Here is a 22,226-nt window from a genome sequence, read left to right on the forward strand (position 1 = left end):
TAAACTTTTCATATCTGTTTTAATACAGTGTTCTTCTTTCATATGTATGTTCTCTGCAGAGCTGAAAATAAAAATCTGATTTCAGTATGTATTCATATTGCATCGTATAAGCAATTCTCCTCCTCAGTGTTAGGAATATTTGCAACATTACAGCATTGTGCAGCACTGAAGAGCTTTTGATTTTTTTCTCACATATATATATAATATATATTGCCTTTAGCTTTTACCCGACATGAACAGCATAGTGGCAGTCTGGCAGTCACTTCTAAAACAAGAGAGAGAACAACATGATGGGGAGAGAAGGGAAGACACCATTTCCATTGAGGAGGAAATGACTGAGATCACAGAAACCAATGAACAGCACGGTAGGAAAATATTTGTAGGCATAACATCCTATATGTATATAAACAGTTGTGGTGAAATCCTGGCCCCATTGAAGTCAATGGAAGTTTTGCCACCATTTCATTGGAGCCTGGATTTTATCCTTGGTATTTGGTATGCAGTCAGTTGGGTCTTTTCACAACGACCTTTGTCTATAGCTGTGTTCCAACATTTTTTAAAACTGAGTCCCTCTACAGGAAAATGAAACCAGTCGTGCCCTCTGTAGCCTAGCCAAATATTGCTAATGGCCTACATGTCTTAATTGATATGTCTTCTGTGCACCCATTCTTACTTTGTGCCCTCCCAGGGTGGCATGTCCCATGATGAGAGAAACGCTTGTGTAGCTCTTCACAATATGAAACTTCCTCTCCTTTCATCGCAGTTTTGTGAGCAGCGAAACAGTTAATAATATTGACACTTAAAGTATCATGACTGGCCTCTGATTTAGCACCTATCGTAACAAACTGGGCAGTTCACATCTAAAAAGCAGTTGTTTCAGGCTCTCTGCAAACTCAGACAGGCTCTGCTGCATCAGTTACTCGCAGGTCATGTTTTCAAGGTTTTCTTTGCAGCCATTACAGCTAGAGATTTCATTTTTAAAAAACTGTAAATTGAGAGTGTAGATAACAGTTGAGAGATGTGTCCTCATCTTCCCATCTAGTCTTTCACACCTGCTTGGGGGCGAGGGGATGTTCCACGTTTTGGGAAATGCTGGCCGACGGGGAAAAAAATGTTGTAAAGAATTGGTCAGCTATTTTTACTCTGTATTTATTTACTTCCACTAGCAGCTGTACAACAATTTGCCTTTATGCAGCCTCACATCAATTCAGCTGTCAATAAACCAGAAAAATAGTTTAGGCTGCTGAAATGCCTTTTGCTTTTAAGTGGATGGCTGCTGTGTGTGAAGGATGGTGTTTGTTGTACTTGCTGCTCATCTTACGGACACTCTGTGGTCTCCTTCTAAAGCTTCATCTTTGGAGATTATTTTTTAAAAAACCACAGCAGGGAGAGAGAAACCTTAGCTGAAATAAATAGTGATACATTTCCAGTATATACTGCATATCCAACACCAATGTACCCAATGTCAATGACAAAAAGCATTTGTATTGGTTAGCTGGATTCTTTGTTTTCCTATTTCTTTCTGACATTCAACTTTAGAGATTGATGGATGGTATAGAGTGTATGCTTTTTAAGGGAAGAGGTGGTATCTTCATATATGTGGGGCACTTTACAGGCAGATTCAAAAATCACAGTTCCCCATGTAAGAATTTGATAAACTAATCCAGATTTAAAAGTGTAAATATTTATACAGAAAAAGAGGTATGCACCTAGTTCTGCTTCTTTTTATTAGTCAGCTGGACAGAGCCTAGCTCGTAGTGGATGCTACTGATAATACAAATAATAATTCACAGTGTGGGTTAGAGCAGTGATACTCGGACCTCTGTGGTTCAGGAGCCAAATTAGCAATCAACGTTACCCAAAAAAGCCACAGTAGTATGAATGACGGGAAATATTTAGTATGTGTCTATATTGAAATATACCATAATAAAATATATTATTCTCACAGCAAATACGTTAATAACTTAGTGCAAGTTGATAATTTAATTAGTTGATAACATAGTAAAAACCTCCTGACTGGTTAATAAGTAAATCGCACAGTGTTTTAATATTGTGTGCTGCAAACAGGAGACACATTAAAGAGCCACTTGTGGCTTGAGAGCCTTAGTTGAAGTATCACGGTGTTAAAACATTGCGAGATTGTGGGTTTCCTTTGTATGAAGGAAAAATAAACTAATTCTAAATATATTAATTCTATCTGTGTTCAGGCTCAGATGATGCAGAGACCACTCTTCTGAAAGCTGTGTTACTTCAGGTCATATGCCTTTGTCAGAAGGTTGTTCCCCATTTGGTAGCTCAGAGCAACTTTGATTTCAGCAAACTGCTAAAAGGTATGTTAAGGGTATTTAAATGTTCTTCAGCTGGCTAATGAAATCATTAAAAGCCTCTAGCAGGAGAGGTTGATTGCTTTTCTACTTAGTAAAAAGGAACAGGAGTGTTCTCAAAAGAGTAACCTGTTTTAGACTCTCCATTACATTACCATTTCGTTTTGCTGTTTATGCAGGGCATGGCACTTCACAAACAAATGTAAAATGGCAAGATCGCTGCTCCAAGGATTTAGCTTTAAAACTATACATATTAAGGGTTACAGGGGTGTTGCTGTCTGGAGTGGTTAACGACTGTAAGTGACAGCCAGACTGTCAGAAAAGCAGGGCAAGCTGGTGCTATGTTCTATAATTAGATTTCTCCAACCCCGTAACAAATGTGAATTCCTGTTTCACTGTAAGAGTGCTACCATGGAGTCACAGGCAGTCCCCTGGGGCACTCCAGTCTATCTTGCCACCCAGGCAAGCTGGATTTAGTGATGGATGGTCACTTACATCAAAAATCAAAACTATTCAGGTTGCTCCCAGTCTCAAGAGACTAGTCACTTACCCCAGATCAGTTTTTACCTTAGATCTAACACCAAAGACAACCCTGGTAGCCAATCCTGTAATAAACTAAGGATTTATTAACTAGGGGGAAAAAAGAGAGAGTTATTTACACTTTAAAGCAGGCAACTTATAAGCACAAATGAGTTACAGTCTGTGGTTCCAGAAGGTGACAGAGATGTAGTAATCTGTCCATTTATGTCTTTTAGGGCTAACCTAGGTTGATTCTGGGGAATCTCTGCTTTTGTTTCTTAGCTCCAGCCCTTGTAAGAGTCCAAACAGCAAAGAACTAACCATTTCCTCTTGAGAGCATCTTTATGTGCCCTTCCCCCAGAGTTTAAACTGATGGGACAAGAGCTCCTGCATATAACTTCTTCATGGGTGGATTGGGCAATCCACAAAGTTTCTGTCCTACAATGGCCTGGATAATCTTTCTTGGTGGGTGGGGGAACCACTCTTCCTGCTGAGGCTCACAAGTTCATAGCAGGCATTTTTAAAATTTATAGAACAAAACTTTCATATTACCTTACAGCATGGGTTACAGACATTAGAAGTAAGATCAATGTGCGGAGCAATTTATAAAGATTTTATAGAGTCTAAACAGATTCTTACAAGTCTAACAACTATCTTGAACAATACTAATATATAGGTCTGGTTTCCAGATATGAATTTGTCAGTGCTCAGCTGATGCCTTCAGACTTGGCAAATGCTGGCACCTGGTCTGCCAGCGTCACAACAGGAAAAAGATATTTTTTTCTTAAATTCCATATATATTTTGTCACATCCACTCCTATTTTTAAATTTTAAAAATAATCTTCTAATCTACTTCTTGATGTTGTTTACAGAAAATTTACTTTCAAATATCTGGAATTTCTAGGTGCCTAACTCATAAGAACATAACATAAGAATGGCCATACTGGATCAGACCAAAGATCCATCTAGCCCAGTATCCTGTCTTCTGACAGTGGCCAATGCGAGGTGCCCCAGAGGGAATGAACAGAACTGGTAATCATCAAGTGATCCATTCCCTGTCGCCCATTCCCAGCTTCTGGCAAACAGAGGCTAGGGACACCATCCTTGCCCACCCTGGCTAATAGCCATTGATAGATTCATTGGACCTATCCTCCATGAGTCTATCTAGTTCTTTTTTGAACGCTGTTATAGTCTCAGCCTTCACAACATCCTCTGGCAAAGAGTTCCACAAGTTGACTGTATGTTCTGTGAAGAAATACTTCGTTTTGTTTGTTTTAAACTTGCTGTTTATTAATTCCCAGTGACTTTCAATGGGATATGGGCGTCTAACTCCCGCAGGCCCCTATGACAATCCCAACCTAAATAAATTATTTTAGAACTCTTCATATTTGTAACAACATTGCAATCTCTTAAAGGGACAGGGTAATTCATTAGAGGTTTAAAAAAAATCACTTATCAATGCAGTGGTCTCTTCTGGAAGTGTCAAAAGTAACCCTTTCTTCTTCTACTGCTCTGTTTTGTCAATCATGCTTCCTTCAGTCCAAGAAAAGAGGGATGGAATTCTACATGGTGTTGCTTCTGAGGGAAGATCATAATAGGAGATTATTAACAGTAATATGAGATGGTTTGAGTTTGTCTCCTATGTAACAGTTGCCCAAGGAGTGTTTCTTTGTGCAGCAAAACTGAATAGAGAAGTATGTAAATTTTCTGTACTCCACAGAGCTAGAATAATTATCTTTACTATGTACAGTCCCTTGTTAGGTATATAAGAGTAAGAGTTACATAAATTAAAAGTTTGTCAAGAAAAGAAGAGCCAAAAGTCTTTAAAATAAACACACTAATGCATGGGCTTGCTATTCCCCTCTTCCCCCTATCAGAGCGCACTGCAATGGTCAGTGTATTCTGTGGCTGCCTCACAAAATCACGTGCCCTGTGTGTCCCAGTATTTTTTGCATCATAATGGATTGATTTTTCCAAAAAACTAAAGGAGGGACATGTATCTTGATAAGGCAATGACCCCTTGGTATTGTGTTTAGTTATAATGTGACAGAAGGAATAAAATTTTAGCACTTCACATTTCGTGGCAGCAATGTACATTTAAAAATTAGTCACAAAACTCCCATCTTCCTGCACAGAATTGAGCAGTCTGCCCGTGAGACTGAAGACAGGCAGTCTATTTTTGACTTGTAACAATCTGTATGTTTAACAGCTGATCCCACTTTATTATTTGGTTTTGCCGCTGGTGGAACTTTGGAGTTTTATTAGTTCTGCTATCTTTTTTAAATGTGCTGTCCCATATACAAATTACACAATACAAGAAAAGAGAACACTGAGCTCACCCCATACCAGAGTGGAGTTAAAATATGAGGCAGCTGCCACAGTGCGGAATGTATCGCCAGTACGTCTGTGCTCAGTGAACCAATGGTAGCATCACTAGTTTTGTGAATTATATGGGTAGAATTTGATCTCTGGTTAATTTAGGAAAATTAAGTATCCTGTCTCAGTCTGTTTTTTGCTTTAGGTGAAAAATACAACTTGTTGCAAACAAATGATTAAAAGCTACTTTTGGTGAGATGTAAGCCCAAAGTTCACTTGTGGTTACTAAATATGCCACAGCACATTTTGTAACAGTACGGGTATAATTCCTCGGTCAAATTCCATGTCAGAGTCTTTGCTAAATTTCCCACTGCAGTCTGAAATGCACCTGGGTTTTCTTTTTCACTTGCTGTGGAAAACTACTGTTTGCAGTTACTACGTGATAATCCGACGGGCTGTGTTTTCAGGGGTGGGCCTAATGATCCCTACAGTGTGAACTGGGTGAGGTCGTTTGGATTGTGTTACTCAGGAGGTCAGACTAGATATTAATCATGGTCCCTTCTGGCCTTAAAATCTATTAATTTCTTGCTTGCTCATTTCATAAGAGTGCTTTGAGGCTTAAATAATGGATGTTTGTGAAGCTCTCTGAGGTCCTTGCATGACAGTTCCTCTAGAAATGCGAAATAATATTATTACTAACTGTTTTCCAACCCCAGGTATTGTCACTGAAAAAGGGTTGCGAGAGGCGATCCCTCCTGTTCTACAGCACCATATACTGAAGGTGGCCCTGGAACTGCCGGCAAATAAATTTGCTTGGTTCAGAGTACAGGTAGGAGAATTGCAGATGTTTATCTGTTTCTTTTGCCAGTTGCCCTCATGTCTTTGTCTCTGATGCTGCATGTCTTTAGTGCCAGTCCTATCATTTCAGCATCTGTTTCTATTAGGCAGGATCCCCTCTTTATTGCAAACAGGAATCATTGGCTCAACATCAGATATGCAGAGTCCCAGCCTAGGGCCTTTTGTCCATGGGAATAGAAATTCCCTCCTCTGCTAAGAAGGGTTAAAATGGGCATCCTAAAATCTGTTGCTCCCAGAGGCAAGAGTGAGAATCTTCTGGACACTGAGGATGAAAAGATTGTGGCTGCAAATCAAGGAGATGAGCAGGATGCTAGGGTGCTGCTTCTAAACACCTGCTGAAGAAGAACCTTACCCTAGGTGGCTCCTTGCTTATGCAAGTAGAGTCTTTCACAAACTCCCCTCTCTTCTCATTTACTCCAGGCACATATAGGAAGAGAGCCTCCTACAGCTGGCTGGAGAAAGGATTTGAACCTGCCTTGTGAGAGTTGGCAGTGGGGGAAAGAAGTGACTCAGTGCTGCCCTGGTTGGAACCCCCCATGATAACAGAGTCTCCATCATATTCAGCCAGTCATAGAGAATAGGGAAGAGACTTAAGAGGGAGCAGGAAAGATCTTTGAAACGGGCAAAAAAAAACCCCAAAAACCCTTTACTTCTTGACAGTTTCAACAGCAATGTAATTTTTCTGTTTTGCACACTACTAGTGTTAGGCAAGTGCTTAAAGGAAAAGTTAGAAGGCCCCATTCAACAGTGATGCACAGGGTTTTTGTATTTTTCACATTGAGTTGGTCAAAAAAATAGAATAAGCAGTAAAGTAGTGCACATTTGTAATAATTTGGCACCTGTCAGAACAGAAGCAACTTACACTGGTTTCCCTTTCTTCAGGAGCTAAATTCAGCCCTGGGATAAAAGGATTTATTTCCCCTTGAGTCAGTATTAGTGTGATGTCAGGATTATTGGTGATGAGTGAAAGTTAAACAGTGTGGTGAAGAGACTGCTCTATTTAGACCCTTTTGTTAGTTGGTTTTCCTATTAGACACACTCTTTCCACTGCTCAAAAGCTATTACACTCCTCTTGCTCACCCACTAGTTGCAGAATTTGTTCAAATCACGCTACTTCCACTTGGCCAGCCCAAAAAAGCTATGGCCTGCAAAGGAGTTTTTGCTATTCTGCTGCCTCAGTGTAACTTATTCCTGTCCGTGTTACCACACAAGGGAGTTTTAAACCCATTACTCTTTTAGGATGTCTTGGAAGCAGAAAAGGTTCATGGTGAAAGATCAGTATTTTATTTACTGATGAAAATGTTTGTAACAAGTAACCATTCACAACTGAAAACATCAACAAAACAACTGATCATTAAGGTAAGTGTTTTTGTTGGCCTCAAATAATTAAACACATTTATATAGCTTGTGCCAACAGCAGGGTTTTGATGTTGATCACGCAAAGGTTGTTTTTCTAGCACTTTGGTTTTAAAGTGTCTCTAATTTAATTTGACTGTAATTATTCACTCCTTCCTGTGTGGAGCATGGCACACAGCCAGCCTGTACTGCTCACATGAAATAGTCCCATTGGCCACAGTCTTTTCTGGGTAGCAGTAAATATTATTTACCCTTTAAAAAACAAATTTTGGCACCTAAATAGAAGATGCCTGATTTTCAGAAGTGCTGAGGGCCCACAAATCCCATTGAAGTCAATGGCAGCTGCAGGAGCTTGGTGCCTCTGAAAATCAGGTCAGTTCTAGTTAGATGCCTCAATATGGATTTAGGAGCCTAAATTAAAAAAATCTGCCCTAGGCATTCCTAGGCCATGACTCTGCAATCAGGTCCATGCAGGTGGATCATTGTGGCTGTACATAGCCCCAGCAACTCTCGGGACTTCTGCACAGGTCCAGGAACTTGCCCCAAACCAAACTGATATGGCATGTGATTACTGTTATCAGGTTTAATCACAGGTTGCATTCTGAAAGCTAGAAACAGCTGCTTTTATCAGAGAAATTACATAAGGAGTTCTGTTGTATAGTTCATGGCAGCCACTGAGATGCACATGAGTCTGTTACCCACTAGTGTGCTCCTCCTGCCCATGGTACTAGCATTGGCTGCCACTGTCAGGAAAGCAAGGTGCCAGATCACAGATGAATTTTTAAGGACTTAAGCTACAATCCAAAGCCCATTGGAGCTAGTGAGGGTCTTCACACTGAGTTCAGCGGCCTCTGGATTTTAATGCTTGCATGGTAACACCACGTCTGGGGCAGTGGAATTCAGTACAAAGGTTTAAAGACAGTGAACCTGCTCCCAGCGAGGACAGTGAGAGAACTCCCATAGATGTTATAGGGTTCAGGATCAGAGCCAGAAATTTGGGACCCAGTAGAATTTCTGTTACAGTTACTCTTGGCAGCTGCATAGGAAAAGCCTGGTTCGAAAACATGGAGTCCTTAATGGTGGTGGGTAAGCTCCTCTTGTGTGAGCCTCTGGTGCTTAAACATATTTACATTTAAAAGCAATAGCGTGGGTTTTTTTGGTAGTATATTTGGTTGATGAGCAGAGATTTGGGCTGCCTGATTCACTTTCTCCTTTCAGTTTGTTCTATTTTCTTTGAAAGGGAGACATAAGTGGCGAGGTCAGGACAGTTGTATCAGTTCCAATGGGCTTTTAAAAATTCTTAACTTAAAAAAAAAAGATTTTAATGAGTCTTTTTTGCTTTATTTTTTAACATAATGGAATATAAATTGCAGGAATGTTTTCAAATTTTGCATTCTGTTCCTGCCTCTTTTCATGAGGGCTGAAAGCACTGTTCTTTTTTGAGAATCTGCCAGAAGTAGTTAATTATTTAAGAGTGAATCATTATTTTGGATGAATTGTCGTGTCAGATTCGTGTAATCAGAGATGCTATTTTTGTATCTGCCGGTATAGCACACAGAGTGAAAGCTGAACAAACTGAGCCCTGAAAGAGAACTGTTTTCAGTATATCTTTTGCAAAAGACAAAGCTCATAAAACTGTATAGAAGCTTGTTATTTGATTTTTGGTACAATAGTGTCCTCTCTCTTTCAGTAACCTCAGTTAGTTTAATTATTACATGATTACCTGTGCTACTATTTTAAACACAAAAGGTCTGATTTTGCTTTCACTTAACTCTGGTTTAACTTTTTTGACTTCAGTGGAGTTAGAACTTGCCTACACAGTTTTTGTACTGCTTTCACTATATTGGCTGGCAACTGATCACCAGCGTGGATGCAGTTGTAAAAAGGACCTCGTCCCTATAGCTTGTTACCCACCATTTCTGGGAATAACCTATACGGCACCTTTTCAGTGGTAAAACTATGTCCCCATTAGGGGTTTACTGATTTAATCATTTTGATAAAAAAAACACCCATAACTGAAATAGTTTAATCAGTACAAAAACTGTGTTTAGATCAGGCCTGAGTTGCTTTTGATTTATACTGCTGTGAGATTGCAGTCAGGCTGTAGTTTAGCCAGATCCTTGCTTCCCCAATGTTACAAACACTTTAGTCCTGCAGACAGTTGCCCTTATGAATAACTTTACATGTACGAGTAGCTTCATGTTGTTCAACTGGATTACTCGTGTGCATGATATTAATTGTGTGTGTAGCTGTTTGCAGAATCGGGGCTTAAAATGCATAGATCCAAGACAGTAACTGCAAGACTAAGAACAAATTGGAGTTGTATCTGAGTGCTGTATAAAGCTGGGCAAAAAAAAAAAAAGTATGTGTTGGGAAAAGTTTTGGAGGAGAAGACAGCTGCTTTCAGCAAAGGGGACAGCATGAATATAGACATGGGGCCTGATTCTCATTTACATCAAGGCCACTTTACACAGCTTTGGCAATGTAAAGTGGCAGTAAATAATATTTACATCCACTTCGGGGCCCTTTTGTGGAACTGGGGTGGTCTGAAGCAACACTGGTATATGTAAGAATCAGGCCCCTTCTGTCAGAAGTTAGAGAGGGGGACAGTGTTGGTGTTCAGCAATCTGCTGCTACTCTGTCTTTAGTAAAAGAAATAAAAATGAAAGCTGCTGTGCAAAAAGCTATAAATAGACACTATTTCTTTTCTCTTTCATGCTGCTTTTCCGGCTAGGTTTTGCATGACAGTGGAGTATTTGAGCACACGTGGAAGGAACTTGTACTGTGGCTGGAACACTTGGATAATACAATAGAAGACAAAAAGGAATCTGTGATTCAGTTTTTGGAGAGGGTAATTGTTCAAATTACTTAGATAAACAATGTCAAGAATAACATTAATGGGACGCTAATTACTTTGCTGTTATTGAGGAAAATCCTTTCAAAGGCTTGTGAATGAATTCTGAGAAAGGCTGTGACTAAATCCTTTACACAGAACTCATATCTGTTGTCCTTGGTGAAGGGGTGGATGAAAAGGCTTGGGGGGAATTGACTTCCTGTAGGATGTATTGTTACCAGAGCAGTGCTGGCATGAGGAGAAAAGAGGCTAAGGTTATTGGGCATCCCACCCGCTAGGCTCCTTTGAAACTCCCAGATAAGATTAATTCCAATAAAATCTAATCTTTAAAAGAAAACATTTCTTTTCCTGCTCACCTTTTCCAGATGTTAAATTCCCAAGCCCTTCCTTTTGTTTCACTTAATATCCCTATAACTAGCATTTTCTGTATAGAATTGCAATGAGCATGCTTGTTCATGGGTCTATGACTGACTTTTATCTTGGTTCGCAGATTTTAATGAAGTTGGTGACAAACCCCTATCCATACACAGATAAAGCCGCCGACCTTGTCCAGGAAGCCAGTATGCTCCAAGTCAACTTATTTAAACAAGACGTGGACAGTGTTAGCATACCCATCTCTCACATTGATGGTATGTAATGATCCCAAAGTGATGTCTGCTCCCTCTAATCTTGCAGTCCTTAATCAGGCAAACCTGCTACTGATGCCCGTGGAAATCTTGCCTGAGTAAGGAACTACAGGATTGGGCCTTTTAATTGTATTCAGCTCTGTAAGTAAAAACTAAATGGCCAGGGCGTCTCCTCACACCAGAAGGTAATCTGTGACACAGCTTTGCAGTTTTAAAAATGCAAATAAAATCTTACTTTTGATCTGCTTTCAGTTCAGTGTCCCACAGTACCAGTTTTTAATCAAAGTCAAATCCATTGCATTCATGCTTTCTTTTAAACCACAGGGCCAGCTCCCCCTGCATATATGAGCAAGGGGCAAGGATCGTACCAGAGCCCCTCCCACTTCTTGTGTTCACACTCAGTAGGCAGCTGGAATCTTGCTGCTTGCGCTCTTTAGGCTAAATCCTGGTCCCATTGACTGCAGCATCAAAATTCTTATTGACTTATTTCATAGAATATCAGGGTTGGAAGGTACCTCAGGAGGTCATCTAGTCCAACCCCCTGCTCAAAACAGGACCAATTCCCAATTTTTGCCCCCTGATCCCTAAATGGCCCCCTCAAGGATTGAACTCACAACCCTGGGTTTAGCAGGCCAATGCTCAAACCACTGAGCTATCCCTCCCCCTTCAGGGACTAGGATTTGGCTAGCTGAGAATACAGACATGGGAATGTTAGTTCCACTTTGGGAATTCAGGGCTCAGGAGAATGAACATGGCTCACACACATCCCCCCCCCCCTTTTTTTTTTTTAAAGAGTATAGCAGCTGCCTCCCCTGTATGCGCTCCCGTCTCCTCCAGAGGTGCTCTGACTGCAGATGTTTTGGTGCGATGCCTTCATCCACTTCTGCTTGTGCTATTTCCCCTTTCTCCATACTTCTCTTAATGGGGCATCAGCTTTGAAAGCCACCCACAATGTAAACATGCTATGAGTGCCATCAATTTTACCATCATTAGGAGCCAGATATACCTGTCTTTCACCCTTTGTCTGATTTGTACCGTTAATGTATATTCAAAGAGACATCTTATTATCCCTGGGTTGTTGGACCCCCAAGCTGTATTATATTGTTCCCTTTCACTTGCATACAGCACTAACATTGGATGCTCCCTTTATTTTCTCCTGAATTACCCATGCCTTTAAATGTCCTTTTATTTCCTGTGTACTTGTATCCTAAAAGTAGTGTCTCCTTGAACTCAGAACCCTAACATTTTTTCATTGGTAACTAGATGTCCTGGATATGGTTGATGTCCTTGTGGAGGGCAGCGAAGGCCTAGATGAAGAAATTGGATTCAGTTTAAATGAAGACATGATTCTACACACTTTTCCATTCAGTGCTGTTGTCCCTGCTGCGTTAGAAGCCAGGAATAAGTTGTTGCTTCACACTGAAAATGAAATGGGTACTTACTGTGTTTATATATGTCCCTGAGAGTGGCTAAAAAGATTCACACTGTATGTGGAAGGGGGGGAATAGTTTATCATTTTCATGCAGTGGTTACTCTAGTTATTGTGTATGAAAATCAATGAACCATATTGTACTCTCTGCTTCTACAAGTGGAGAAAAAACAGATCCAAGGAATCCTAGCTCCGAGAAGCATTAAAGGGTGCAAGATGCCTCTACCCTCTTCTGGCCCCAAGGAAGATGCACAGGGTATAGAATCTGATCCATGAGGGCAGTATGAAGGTGATGACTGCTCTTTACAACATTAGTCCCACCACCACCGACTCTGTGGTACTCTTGTGGGAAAGCTACTTTGGTCATATCAGAAGTAAAGAGCCCACCTATCCTCTGATGCTGTGGAACCCACATCAGTGGCTGAGGAGAGAGCCAGAGAAGGGAGCCCCTGTAAGCACAACTCTGCTGACAAGGGGCTGGGAACCAGGGCAGAGGCAAAGTGTCTCAGCATAGACAGCCCTGTCTTGAGAGGCCCCCAAGATTCTTGCAGCATAAACCTTTACTTCCTGTTTCTTTTGTGAGAGAGGAGTGCATGCCTTCCTCCCTTGCTCCTGAGGTAAGAACATATAAAAAAGTCACCCAAAGGAACTTCCTGGAGTTCCTGTCCTTTTTATGCAGTGTAGCCATGTAGGAAGCAATATTGCTCACGTTAATTTGTGGCCTTATGGAAAATGTAGAAAACCAAACCTCCCCTCCCCCACCCTCACCCCCCAAAAAAGCTCATTTGGGGGAAGAATGATGCAAGTTCATATTCTAAAAGCACCCCGTTGATACTTAATGACGACTATGTTACAATAGCCGTGACTGGGAAAAGGAAGTGCTTAAGTGAAATAGAGCTGAATGGTTTTAAAGGATTGTGTTTGGTTTAACAAATAGTGGGAAACTCTCCCATTGAAACCAGTTAGTTGGGACTGGAGAATTGGACCCATGGGGGAGGGAATTAACTTTTTTTTTTTTTTTTTTTAAAGAAAACTTCCATTTTAATCCTTGACTGACAGCATTATTTTTTGGGGTTCATTGGGAGCATAAATGACAAAATGGGCTAAACTCTGCTCAGACCTGAATTTATTAAGGTTGCACTGGGTATAACTTTAGGACAGAACTTGGCAATATGTGGTTAAATGGTAGACTTAAGGTAGAAGTGCTTTTGTTTGTGTACAACTTCAAAGAGTTAGAAATTTTAGGTATAAATTCTTACTGACCCTGCTATATACGTGAGGTAGCCACAATGGGTAGTTATTGGTATAATTGTTGTGCAAAGATCAGGATTCTCTCCCCATGCCCCATCCGCAAAGCTGGCATTCTCCAGGTCCTGCACATGGTGAACTGGTGAGTAGCCCGAAGGATGGGGTGTCCAGAGTGATTTACGGGCCAAGATATGCGTATTTGTGCACAGCTTCCCCTCTGAACTGCACTTGTGTATGTAGATTATGTCTGCTTCTATGTGCAGCTGTGCTGGGGCCTATGATCAGCCAGAACACAGGTATAATATAACACTGCAAAAAGCACTTAGTTTTGTGACAGGTTGGGGGTTGAACCCAGTAGCAAGCCTGAGTGTAATCTGGCACCATTTACCTTACTAAGAACTACAGTATGTAGGATTTTCACTAGCACCTCAAGAAATTAGGAGCATAAATCCATTTGACATTCAGTGGGATTTGTACTCCTTAGGCATGCACTTGTGAAAATCCCATGCTGTGGTCTCAAAGTGATTGCTATCTAAATACGGCTCAGTTTAGGTGGGTGAGAATGGTGTTGTGGCTAGAGTTACTCTGTATACTTACCCAGATTGTTACCAGTGAGAGAAGCTCTGTCTCAAACCTGTTGTTTGCTTTTGTAGGAGGAAGTATAGTGGAGTATCTTGTTGCTGTTTTTACTGATCTCCTGCACACACAGAGAGATCCCCTGGCCCTCTGTCTGATGTTTCAGCTCTTCGATAAAGAACTCCAGTCACTGAATGCATCTCAGTATCCTCAGCTCTACCAGTTTAACCAATACTATAGTCTCTGGATACCACAGCAAGCTAAGGAAATCTTGGTAAGGGATGCATAAAATCATTTGATTGCTAGCTTTAGGGTTGTTAAAAGACCAGTAGATAGTAGAAGGCTTTCATTTCCACTCTGCAGTACATCTAGGCTTTTATCTTCCAAACTCAAGTTTAGGCATCCTCGTTTTCTAACGTGTTGCAGAACCTTACTGGATTGAAGGGTGTTGGAGACTTTTAAATGAGGTGCAAATACGTTTTAGCTGGTGCAGGGTCGAACTGTTAATTGAATCCTTAATTACTTTTACATTAGCAGCAACTTCTTATTGAATTGCAACAATAATTTATATGCAGAATCATGTTTAGCAAGTGGCAGGAAAGTTACTTACATGCACCAGTGGCCTGGGTGTCAAAAAAAAGTAGGGAAATAGCTGTAATACCTTGACAATGGCCATCTTATTATCTATCTATGGCACTTGTGGCCCTCACTGCAGTCGTATCTGAGCATGTCACAATCTTTAATGTATTTATCCTCACAAGGCCCCTGGAAGGAAGGGAACTGTCCATTTTACAGATGGGGAGCTGAGGCATAGAGAAACTAAGGGAGTTGCCAGAGGTCACACAGGAAGTCTTTGGTGGAGCAAGGATGTAAAGTCGGTCTCCAGAGTCCAAGGCTAGTGCCCTAACCATTGGGCAATCTTTCTTCCCCAGTGAGAGCATCACCGCAGCTCCTGTCATGGCATGAGCAGATCAGCCAAGACCCTGTGAAGGGAGTGCCTGCAATTCCAGGCAGCCCTGTGGTGCCCGCCAGGAGTGCTAGGCTGCTGCGAGTTCAGATCCTGCTAAAAACAGATTTTTGCATTTTTGCTTTTTAAATGGATTTGTTATTTATTTGTTCTGTGTTAGTTAGAACTATTGCAGGTGTCATACTGGTGTGAATAAATAATGTTTATAACTCCTAATATGTAATTAAGTTTAATTATTTCAGATTCCTTTCGGAGCAGGCAGTAGTAGTGTGAGTGTCCCTTCCCCAAATGGGGAGGCAGGTGGATGAGGAGCATCCCTGCAAGGGCAAGGAGGAGAATGGTTGTGGGTGCTTCCCGTCTCCTCCAAACAGGAGCAGCTGGTGTGACAGTGATTGAGATGCAGGGCTAGATAGGAGCGGGGGTTAGGAGTACGCAGGCCATCCATGATAGAAGCTGCAGTGTTGCTCCCTCAGCCAGCCAGAGAGCCTATGAGGGACACTTGGATAGAAGCCTTCGGCTAGCATTGATCTGTATGCTCTGATAACAGTACAGCAGTATTGCACTGTGGTTGCAGGGCTGGGCCCTGAGAGAATGATTCTCTGCTTGGTTATGTGCCTTAATGCAATGGGAATCGTCCCAGCCTAGATGCAGAGCACAATTTGGCCCTAAGAGTTTGACATACACATTCTGACTTTTTTTCCTCTCCGTATTACTTCTATTTTCAACAGTTGAAACAAACTGAATGCATAAGCAGGGAGCCCATCCTACCACCAGATTCTTCGTTCTCCTCCTTGCTGAAGAATGCCTTTGAGAGAGGTGGCACTGTCCTGCTGGAAGATGGTGTCCAGGCAAAGCTGAGAGTGGCAGCTTCCCAGCTCCAACTTCAGCAGCTTTTGCTAGCAGTCAAGCACGTGTTGCTATACCTAAAAACCACGGTGGAGAACTTTGGCAGTGTAAGGAATACTTTGGGTTCTAAGTATGGCATGCTGAAGTGGTGCAAATGTACTTTGGTTGAGTAGCCTCTCCATGTGCACAAGCCCCACTGAAGGTAGGGAGCAACTCAGGAATCTGGCCCAGATTGTAAACCATTGTATCCCTTGTTGTTGAGACTGGCTGCCTTTACAATAGGATTCTTTACAAATGTGGTGTGTTGTATATACTGCAAATGAATTGCAGCTTTCTTTCCGTCTCTTGTTGTCTTTATATCAAGACTAGTTGCCTGTTTGGAGGATATGCTTTAGTTGTGATTAAATTCTTTGACCTGTATTATGTTGGAAGCACACTAGATGATCTGATGATTCCTTCTTCCCTTAAAATACATGAATATTGTGTTTAGCCCTCCGGAGGCTTTGATCAGGATCCGGCCTCTATTTTGGGAGCCATTGTATATGGTCCCTGCCCCAAAGAGTTTACAATTTAAGAAGATATTAATTTAAACCTGTTGTTCATGCACAGTTTTCTTCCAGCCTCCTACACTTTTCTCCTCATCCTCCAGTGTGTTTACTTTTACAGCTCAGTAAAAGTTCTGGTCCTCGCCTTCTCGGTCTCTACGTGGACCTGCTGAGCAGCTTGCTGTGCCGATGTGATCAGATGAAGTTGTGCAACCAGCAGACACAAGAAGGGGCCCAAACTGAATCGGATCTCTTTATGGATTTAGAGTCTGTGGCCACAGTGGAGTCTGCAAATGACAAGGTATAAATAGGCTTGGCAGAATTCAATTTTTATTTATTTTTTTGTATAATTTTGAGAGATAATATCAATGTTTATTTTTAAGCAATTTTTTTTCAATGTTTATTGATTTAAATTTTCACAAATGTGCAAAATTATGGAGGGGGAGGGTCATACAAGAATTATTTAATGACAGTAGACATTGAGATTAAAAAGATTAAAGCTTTATAACCCTTAAAATACAAATTGTTAATATCACATGCCAAAGTACACAAAGTAAATATTGTCAAACCTCAAGCAGCTCCCTTTTTACTTTGCCTATCTGTAAATTTCAGTTATTATCAATGTCAATTTCTGTGTGTATGGTGAAATCAACTTTTAGCAGGAATTACCGATAAAAATCTAATCCTTCCAAGCGTAGGTATAAATCCCTTGGTATACTCATAATGAATGCTGCCATATTAGTCAGCACAATTAAATTGGACTCTAGTAAGTCTTTCATCAGTTTTGGAGAACTGTTTACTGAGGCAAAACAGACAAATGGCTCTCGGGTGCAAACTATATTAACTAATTGTCATTGGTAGCTGAAACTTTTAGCATAGAGCTGACCTGTATTCTTAGTGAGACACACAGTGTGATAGAAGCTGAAGAAAGAAGGGGGGCTTCAGTGAATGCTACAGTCTAATGTGGAATGTGAGGGTTTGACTCTTTCTGGTATTTATTCGTGTTAGGTTGTTCAATTAAGATTAAAGGTGATGCCTGTCTGATAGGGAAACATGCAATCACTTGCTGAAGGGCTGTGCAAGATCTGCACACTAAGTGGAAGCACTACTGTAGCTTTCTGCAGGGTGACGGGCGGGATGCAGGTGGGTTGTCGCCACATGAATAGTGGGCTTCATACACAGTGTTCCACAGAAGGGTCTTTGCGTCAGGCACAGATAGATTAATGCAGAGGTGTGCCATTGAAGGAGGTCTGGGAGAGGGACCAATGGATCTATGAGAACATGCATCCAGAGTCCCTAAACCAGTGGCTCTCAACCGGGGGTATGCAGAGGTCTTTCAGGTGGTACATCAACTCCTCTAGATATTTGCCTAGTTTTACAACAGGCTACATAAAAAGCAAAGTCAGTAGACACTAAAATTTTATTCAGACAATGACTGATTTAGATACATTTTAGTGTAGAGTAGGTACAATGTTTATATTCCAATTGATTTATTTGATAATTATATGGTAAAAATGAGTATGTCAGCAATTTTTCAGTAATAGTATTCTGTGATGCTTTTGTATTTTTATGTCTGATTTTGTAAGCAGATAGTTTTTTAGTGAGGTGAAACTTGGGGTAAGCAAGACTGATCAGACTCCTGAAAGGAGTACAGTAGTCTGGAAAGGTTGAGAGCCACTGCTCTAAACTACCACACAGGTGGGTGGCTGGGCAGCGGCCTCTACTGTTCTAACCCACAGGCTAGAATAGTGGCTGTGGAAGGGGCTGCACTGCAGATCTACAGCTCACTTGTATATTGAGTGAGTGAATGCTGTTTATCCTTTCCTTTTGAACCCTGGCACAAAGTTTCAATGCCCACATTTTGTGGAGGGGGGCGTGAATTTTCCCCATAGTGTTTAGTTTTATCTGATTCCTGGATTTGAGAAGATTAGAATGTCGTGTATCTAGTTGATGAAACCTGTGATACCTCCCCGGGAACATAGTTAAACTTATGGAAATGTACAAAGTTATGTTCTGTGATAGGTAAAGTGGTGTCTTTTCCCTCACATGAGAAACTCTTGACTTAGGACTAAGACATTCTGATGTCTGTGTAAAATTTTGCCACAGACTTTGAAAGATTCAATCATGCTTGTCTGAGTGAACAAATGGAGAAGGCATTTGGCTTTATCCCAGAAGCAGCAGAATAGAAATTGAGATGAATAACTTTTTGAGCTATTGTTTAATGTTTAGAATCTTTTTTTTTAACCACAGAACAAAGGCTTTTTTTTTTTTACCATACCATAAACATTGAGATAAACATAATTGTATGTACCTGTATGTCATTAATGCTTTTGACCAGTAATAGGCAATTAATGTCCAAAACTACAGGTTATTAGGTTTCAGTAAACATGCATTATAAGTAGAAGCAGATAATTTAAAATAATTTATCTTTTTTGTGATCTCTTCATAACTGTGTATGTTGTAGGTGCTAGAAGATATGCTCATGTTGATCTTCAAACATCCTATATTGGAGACCTGGTTCTTGGCTTTAGAGCAGCATTCTCTTCCCCAACACAACTTAAACCCTGTCATGGTGAAGCTTCTGTCAGCTCATGTAAATAATGGCATCCTTCAGTTACTGAAGGTGAGTGCTCCAATGTTGCAAAATATGAAGCACATAGACACGCTATCTAAGTATTTTGAAGCCATCACTAAAAGCGTCTTGGAAGAGTTACGGGCCAGAAGAAAAGAAAAGAACAAGGTATCTCCCAAAAAGTCCCAGCAGCTGGAGGCTCTGCAGCAGTTACATGTTTATATGTATGCGGCTCAGTTAAAAGAAGTCACACTAACCATGCTCCAGCTTCCTGAGGCAAGCCTGACCATTCAAAAATCTGAAAATTCCCCTAAAAAAGAGAAACATTTAAGCTTCTATGGGAAGACACTGCTGCAGCTCCTCACAGAAAGCTACCAAAGACAGACCATTCAGGGAGAGCTGCTGTTATCAACAGAGCACATTAAAGGGGTGGGGACTCTGCTGTCAACGTCAAACAGTGAGGATCTGGAAAAAGTCTTCCTGCAGGCTCTCTCTCAAGAGCCCCTCTTTGCCCATGCGGTTGGTGTAGATGTACACGTTTACTGCCTTAATCACATGACTGAAACTGCCCTTGCCATTGTGGCTTTGCTGATCCGGCATTGTAGGACTCATCTGCTGCAGTTTGAGCTGTGGTGTCTGAATTGTGCAACTGGAAAGTACCTAAAGAAAAATATGGACATCTTTTTTCCACTCATCAACGTGTATTTGCAGAGTAGAGAGCAGTATGACTTTACACGGCCATCAAAAGGTAAAACCAACAACTGATCAATATTAATGATGTAAATATTATCTGGGGATTTTTAACTGTTCTCATCAGAGTGTTAAGATAAAATGACGTGTCTGTCATTGGGTGCATTGGGAAGAGCATTTTCAGGGAATGAAACTTACACTGGCCTAAGGTCTGGGTGAGTTCCATGTGGCTCTTTAGAGCACCGCTGTGGCTCTCACTGAATCCAAAGATATGATTGGCACACTTCTTGTTCTGCTTGATCTCATGAAGAGCAAGTAAAGTATGGATAAACAGGAGCAGGCCTCTCCCTGTCTGGACACAAGAGGCAGCATAGACATGGTATTCTAATCAGATGACCCAGAGCTCGCTCCCTGTTTCTTCAAGATGACAGGTGGGAGACAGAGAGGAGAAAACTTTCATTGCTCCTATCTCGCAGGAATGGGTGGACAAGAAAGAAGCACTCTGTCTGATCAGAGAGTGAGATGGGGAGGAAATACTGTGCTGAATGGAGTAGTAGAACGCTAGAAAGTAATCTTGGTGTAGTGTCATATGCTGGGTGGATAAAAATCAATGACTTTTTTAAAAAGAAATTTTAAAAAATTACTTATTTTCTTTTAAATTTAAATTAAATCCATTTTTGTTTTTTAAAAATAAACCTCCTTAAAATGGAATTTGAAATGGACAGTCTATGTTAAGGTCTAAACTTACTATATCATCTATTAAAAATAATTTAAATTAAATTAAAAAAAAAAGAAGCAATGCATGTTTGCTGTCAAAGTTTTAAAGAAAATCAAACCACTGAACTGGTAGAAGCCATTGGCTGAGCACCTGGAACTAGCGGTGTTGAAGAGCTAAACCAGCTTTTGACAGCAGTAGCCTGCGCTGCAGGTGCAGAGAGAATATTTCCTTCATTGTGTTCATCTAGTTCAGTTCAATGACTAGTTCATTCAAAGTTAAAAAACAGATTGGGCGTTGAAAAATATGGAAAGCTTGTTCTCCTCTTCCAATTTATGAATAAAAACTAGGTGTGAGAGGATGAGGTCTATTAGTTCTAAAATCTTGAATAATATGGCGACCAGAAGCAGTCTCTTCAATTCCCAAACTACAGATAATAGTTTAATATTAAAACTATTCCTTTGTTTAATAAACCAGTTAGTTTTAAATGAAAAACTTGTTTTGATTAAACTTTACTTTTTCTCAGTATATCCAGCACAGTTAGGGTCATTTTATTTAACTGATAAAATAAAAATGAAAACTCTGTTTTTGGCATTTATAGAATTCCAGTTTTGTTTCTTGAACAGAGCTTGACAAAAATCACAAGTAAAAAATTAATCGTCTAGTACATATGAAATGCATCATTCATCAGGTTCTAATATAATAAATTATAAAAATTAATAATATAAATAAATGTATGTTAAGCTATATAGTTGCTTAAATACATGTGTTTTGCCCTGGTTAGCAAAAAGTAGTACCAAATTTATTGTAAAAACTAATTTTAGTTGCAAATCAGCATGTATTAATGGTTACTAACTAATGAGAACCAACTTTTCTTTGGGAAAATAACTTAAAAAGTACAAATGCAAAACACACTTAAAATGATTTAAATCAAGGTTTCCTGCTTGCTGATTTAAATAATGATTAAAATCAGTGATTTAAATCACTTTGAATAAATCAGTCCACCCTAGCCATGAGGTTTCATTGTCATTTTTGCATTGTGGTGTTGCTTCAGTATGTGAGAGATGTGTTTCATGACAAGGCAGTGCAATGACATTGATCACTCTGGTCATTTTGTGGCTTTCTGCTGTTCTTTTTGATGGCAAAGTGGCCCTGCTCCTCTTTGTGTTCTCATCGCCTGGCAGAGTTAACCTCGTAACTCTCCATCATATAGTAGCAGTAATTTCCCAAAGGCAACCTAATAAGTTAATTGAAAGCATAGTACAAAAATTAATAGGCATGCTGATGAGTACCATCAATCAGCAGGAATCCCAGCAACAGTTGAGTCATTTACCTACATCCCGAATGCAGTAACATGACCCATAACACTGAATATGCTCTGGCTTCGGGGTTCTCACACTTCATTGCACTGCGACCCCCTTCTGACACAAAAATTACTACACGACCCCAAGAGGGGGGACTGAAGCCTGAGCCCCACTGCCCGGGTGGGGGGGGGCCCAAGCCCCATCGCCCCGGGCAGGGGGGAAGGTGACAAAGCAGAAGCCCAAAGGCCCCCCCCACCTGGGGCTGAAGCCTGTAACCTGAGCCCCCGCCACCCAGGGCTGAAGCCCTCAGGCTTTGGCCCCGGGTGGTGGGGCTCAGGCTTCAGTCCTGGGCCCCAACAAGTCTAACGGCAGCCCTGGAGACCCATTGCAACCCACTTTGGGATGCCAACCCACAGTTTGAGAACCATTGCTCAAGCTCAGCCAGAATATGGACTTCATGCAGGAGCTTTTTAGTGACATT

The 22,226-nt window shown here is 40.8% G+C and overlaps 1 protein-coding gene across 2 annotated transcripts in view; it reads left to right on the plus strand.

Moving 5' to 3' along the window:
- The window catches only part of URB1 (URB1 ribosome biogenesis homolog), a 71,258-nt gene that overhangs the window by 19,657 nt on the left and 29,375 nt on the right, over positions 1–22,226 (plus strand). For both annotated transcript variants that reach the window (XM_073362312.1, XM_073362303.1), the window contains 11 exons: positions 221–365; positions 2,208–2,330; positions 5,876–5,988; positions 7,257–7,376; positions 10,108–10,224; positions 10,718–10,856; positions 12,117–12,287; positions 14,184–14,380; positions 15,802–16,026; positions 16,586–16,765; positions 18,929–19,784. In XM_073362312.1, the coding sequence (XP_073218413.1) occupies positions 221–365; positions 2,208–2,330; positions 5,876–5,988; positions 7,257–7,376; positions 10,108–10,224; positions 10,718–10,856; positions 12,117–12,287; positions 14,184–14,380; positions 15,802–16,026; positions 16,586–16,765; positions 18,929–19,784 (2,386 nt within the window). The remainder of the gene's footprint in view (positions 1–220; positions 366–2,207; positions 2,331–5,875; positions 5,989–7,256; positions 7,377–10,107; positions 10,225–10,717; positions 10,857–12,116; positions 12,288–14,183; positions 14,381–15,801; positions 16,027–16,585; positions 16,766–18,928; positions 19,785–22,226) is intronic.

Source organism: Lepidochelys kempii, chromosome 1 (genome assembly GCF_965140265.1).
Source record: "Lepidochelys kempii isolate rLepKem1 chromosome 1, rLepKem1.hap2, whole genome shotgun sequence".
Taxonomy (NCBI): domain Eukaryota; kingdom Metazoa; phylum Chordata; order Testudines; family Cheloniidae; genus Lepidochelys; species Lepidochelys kempii.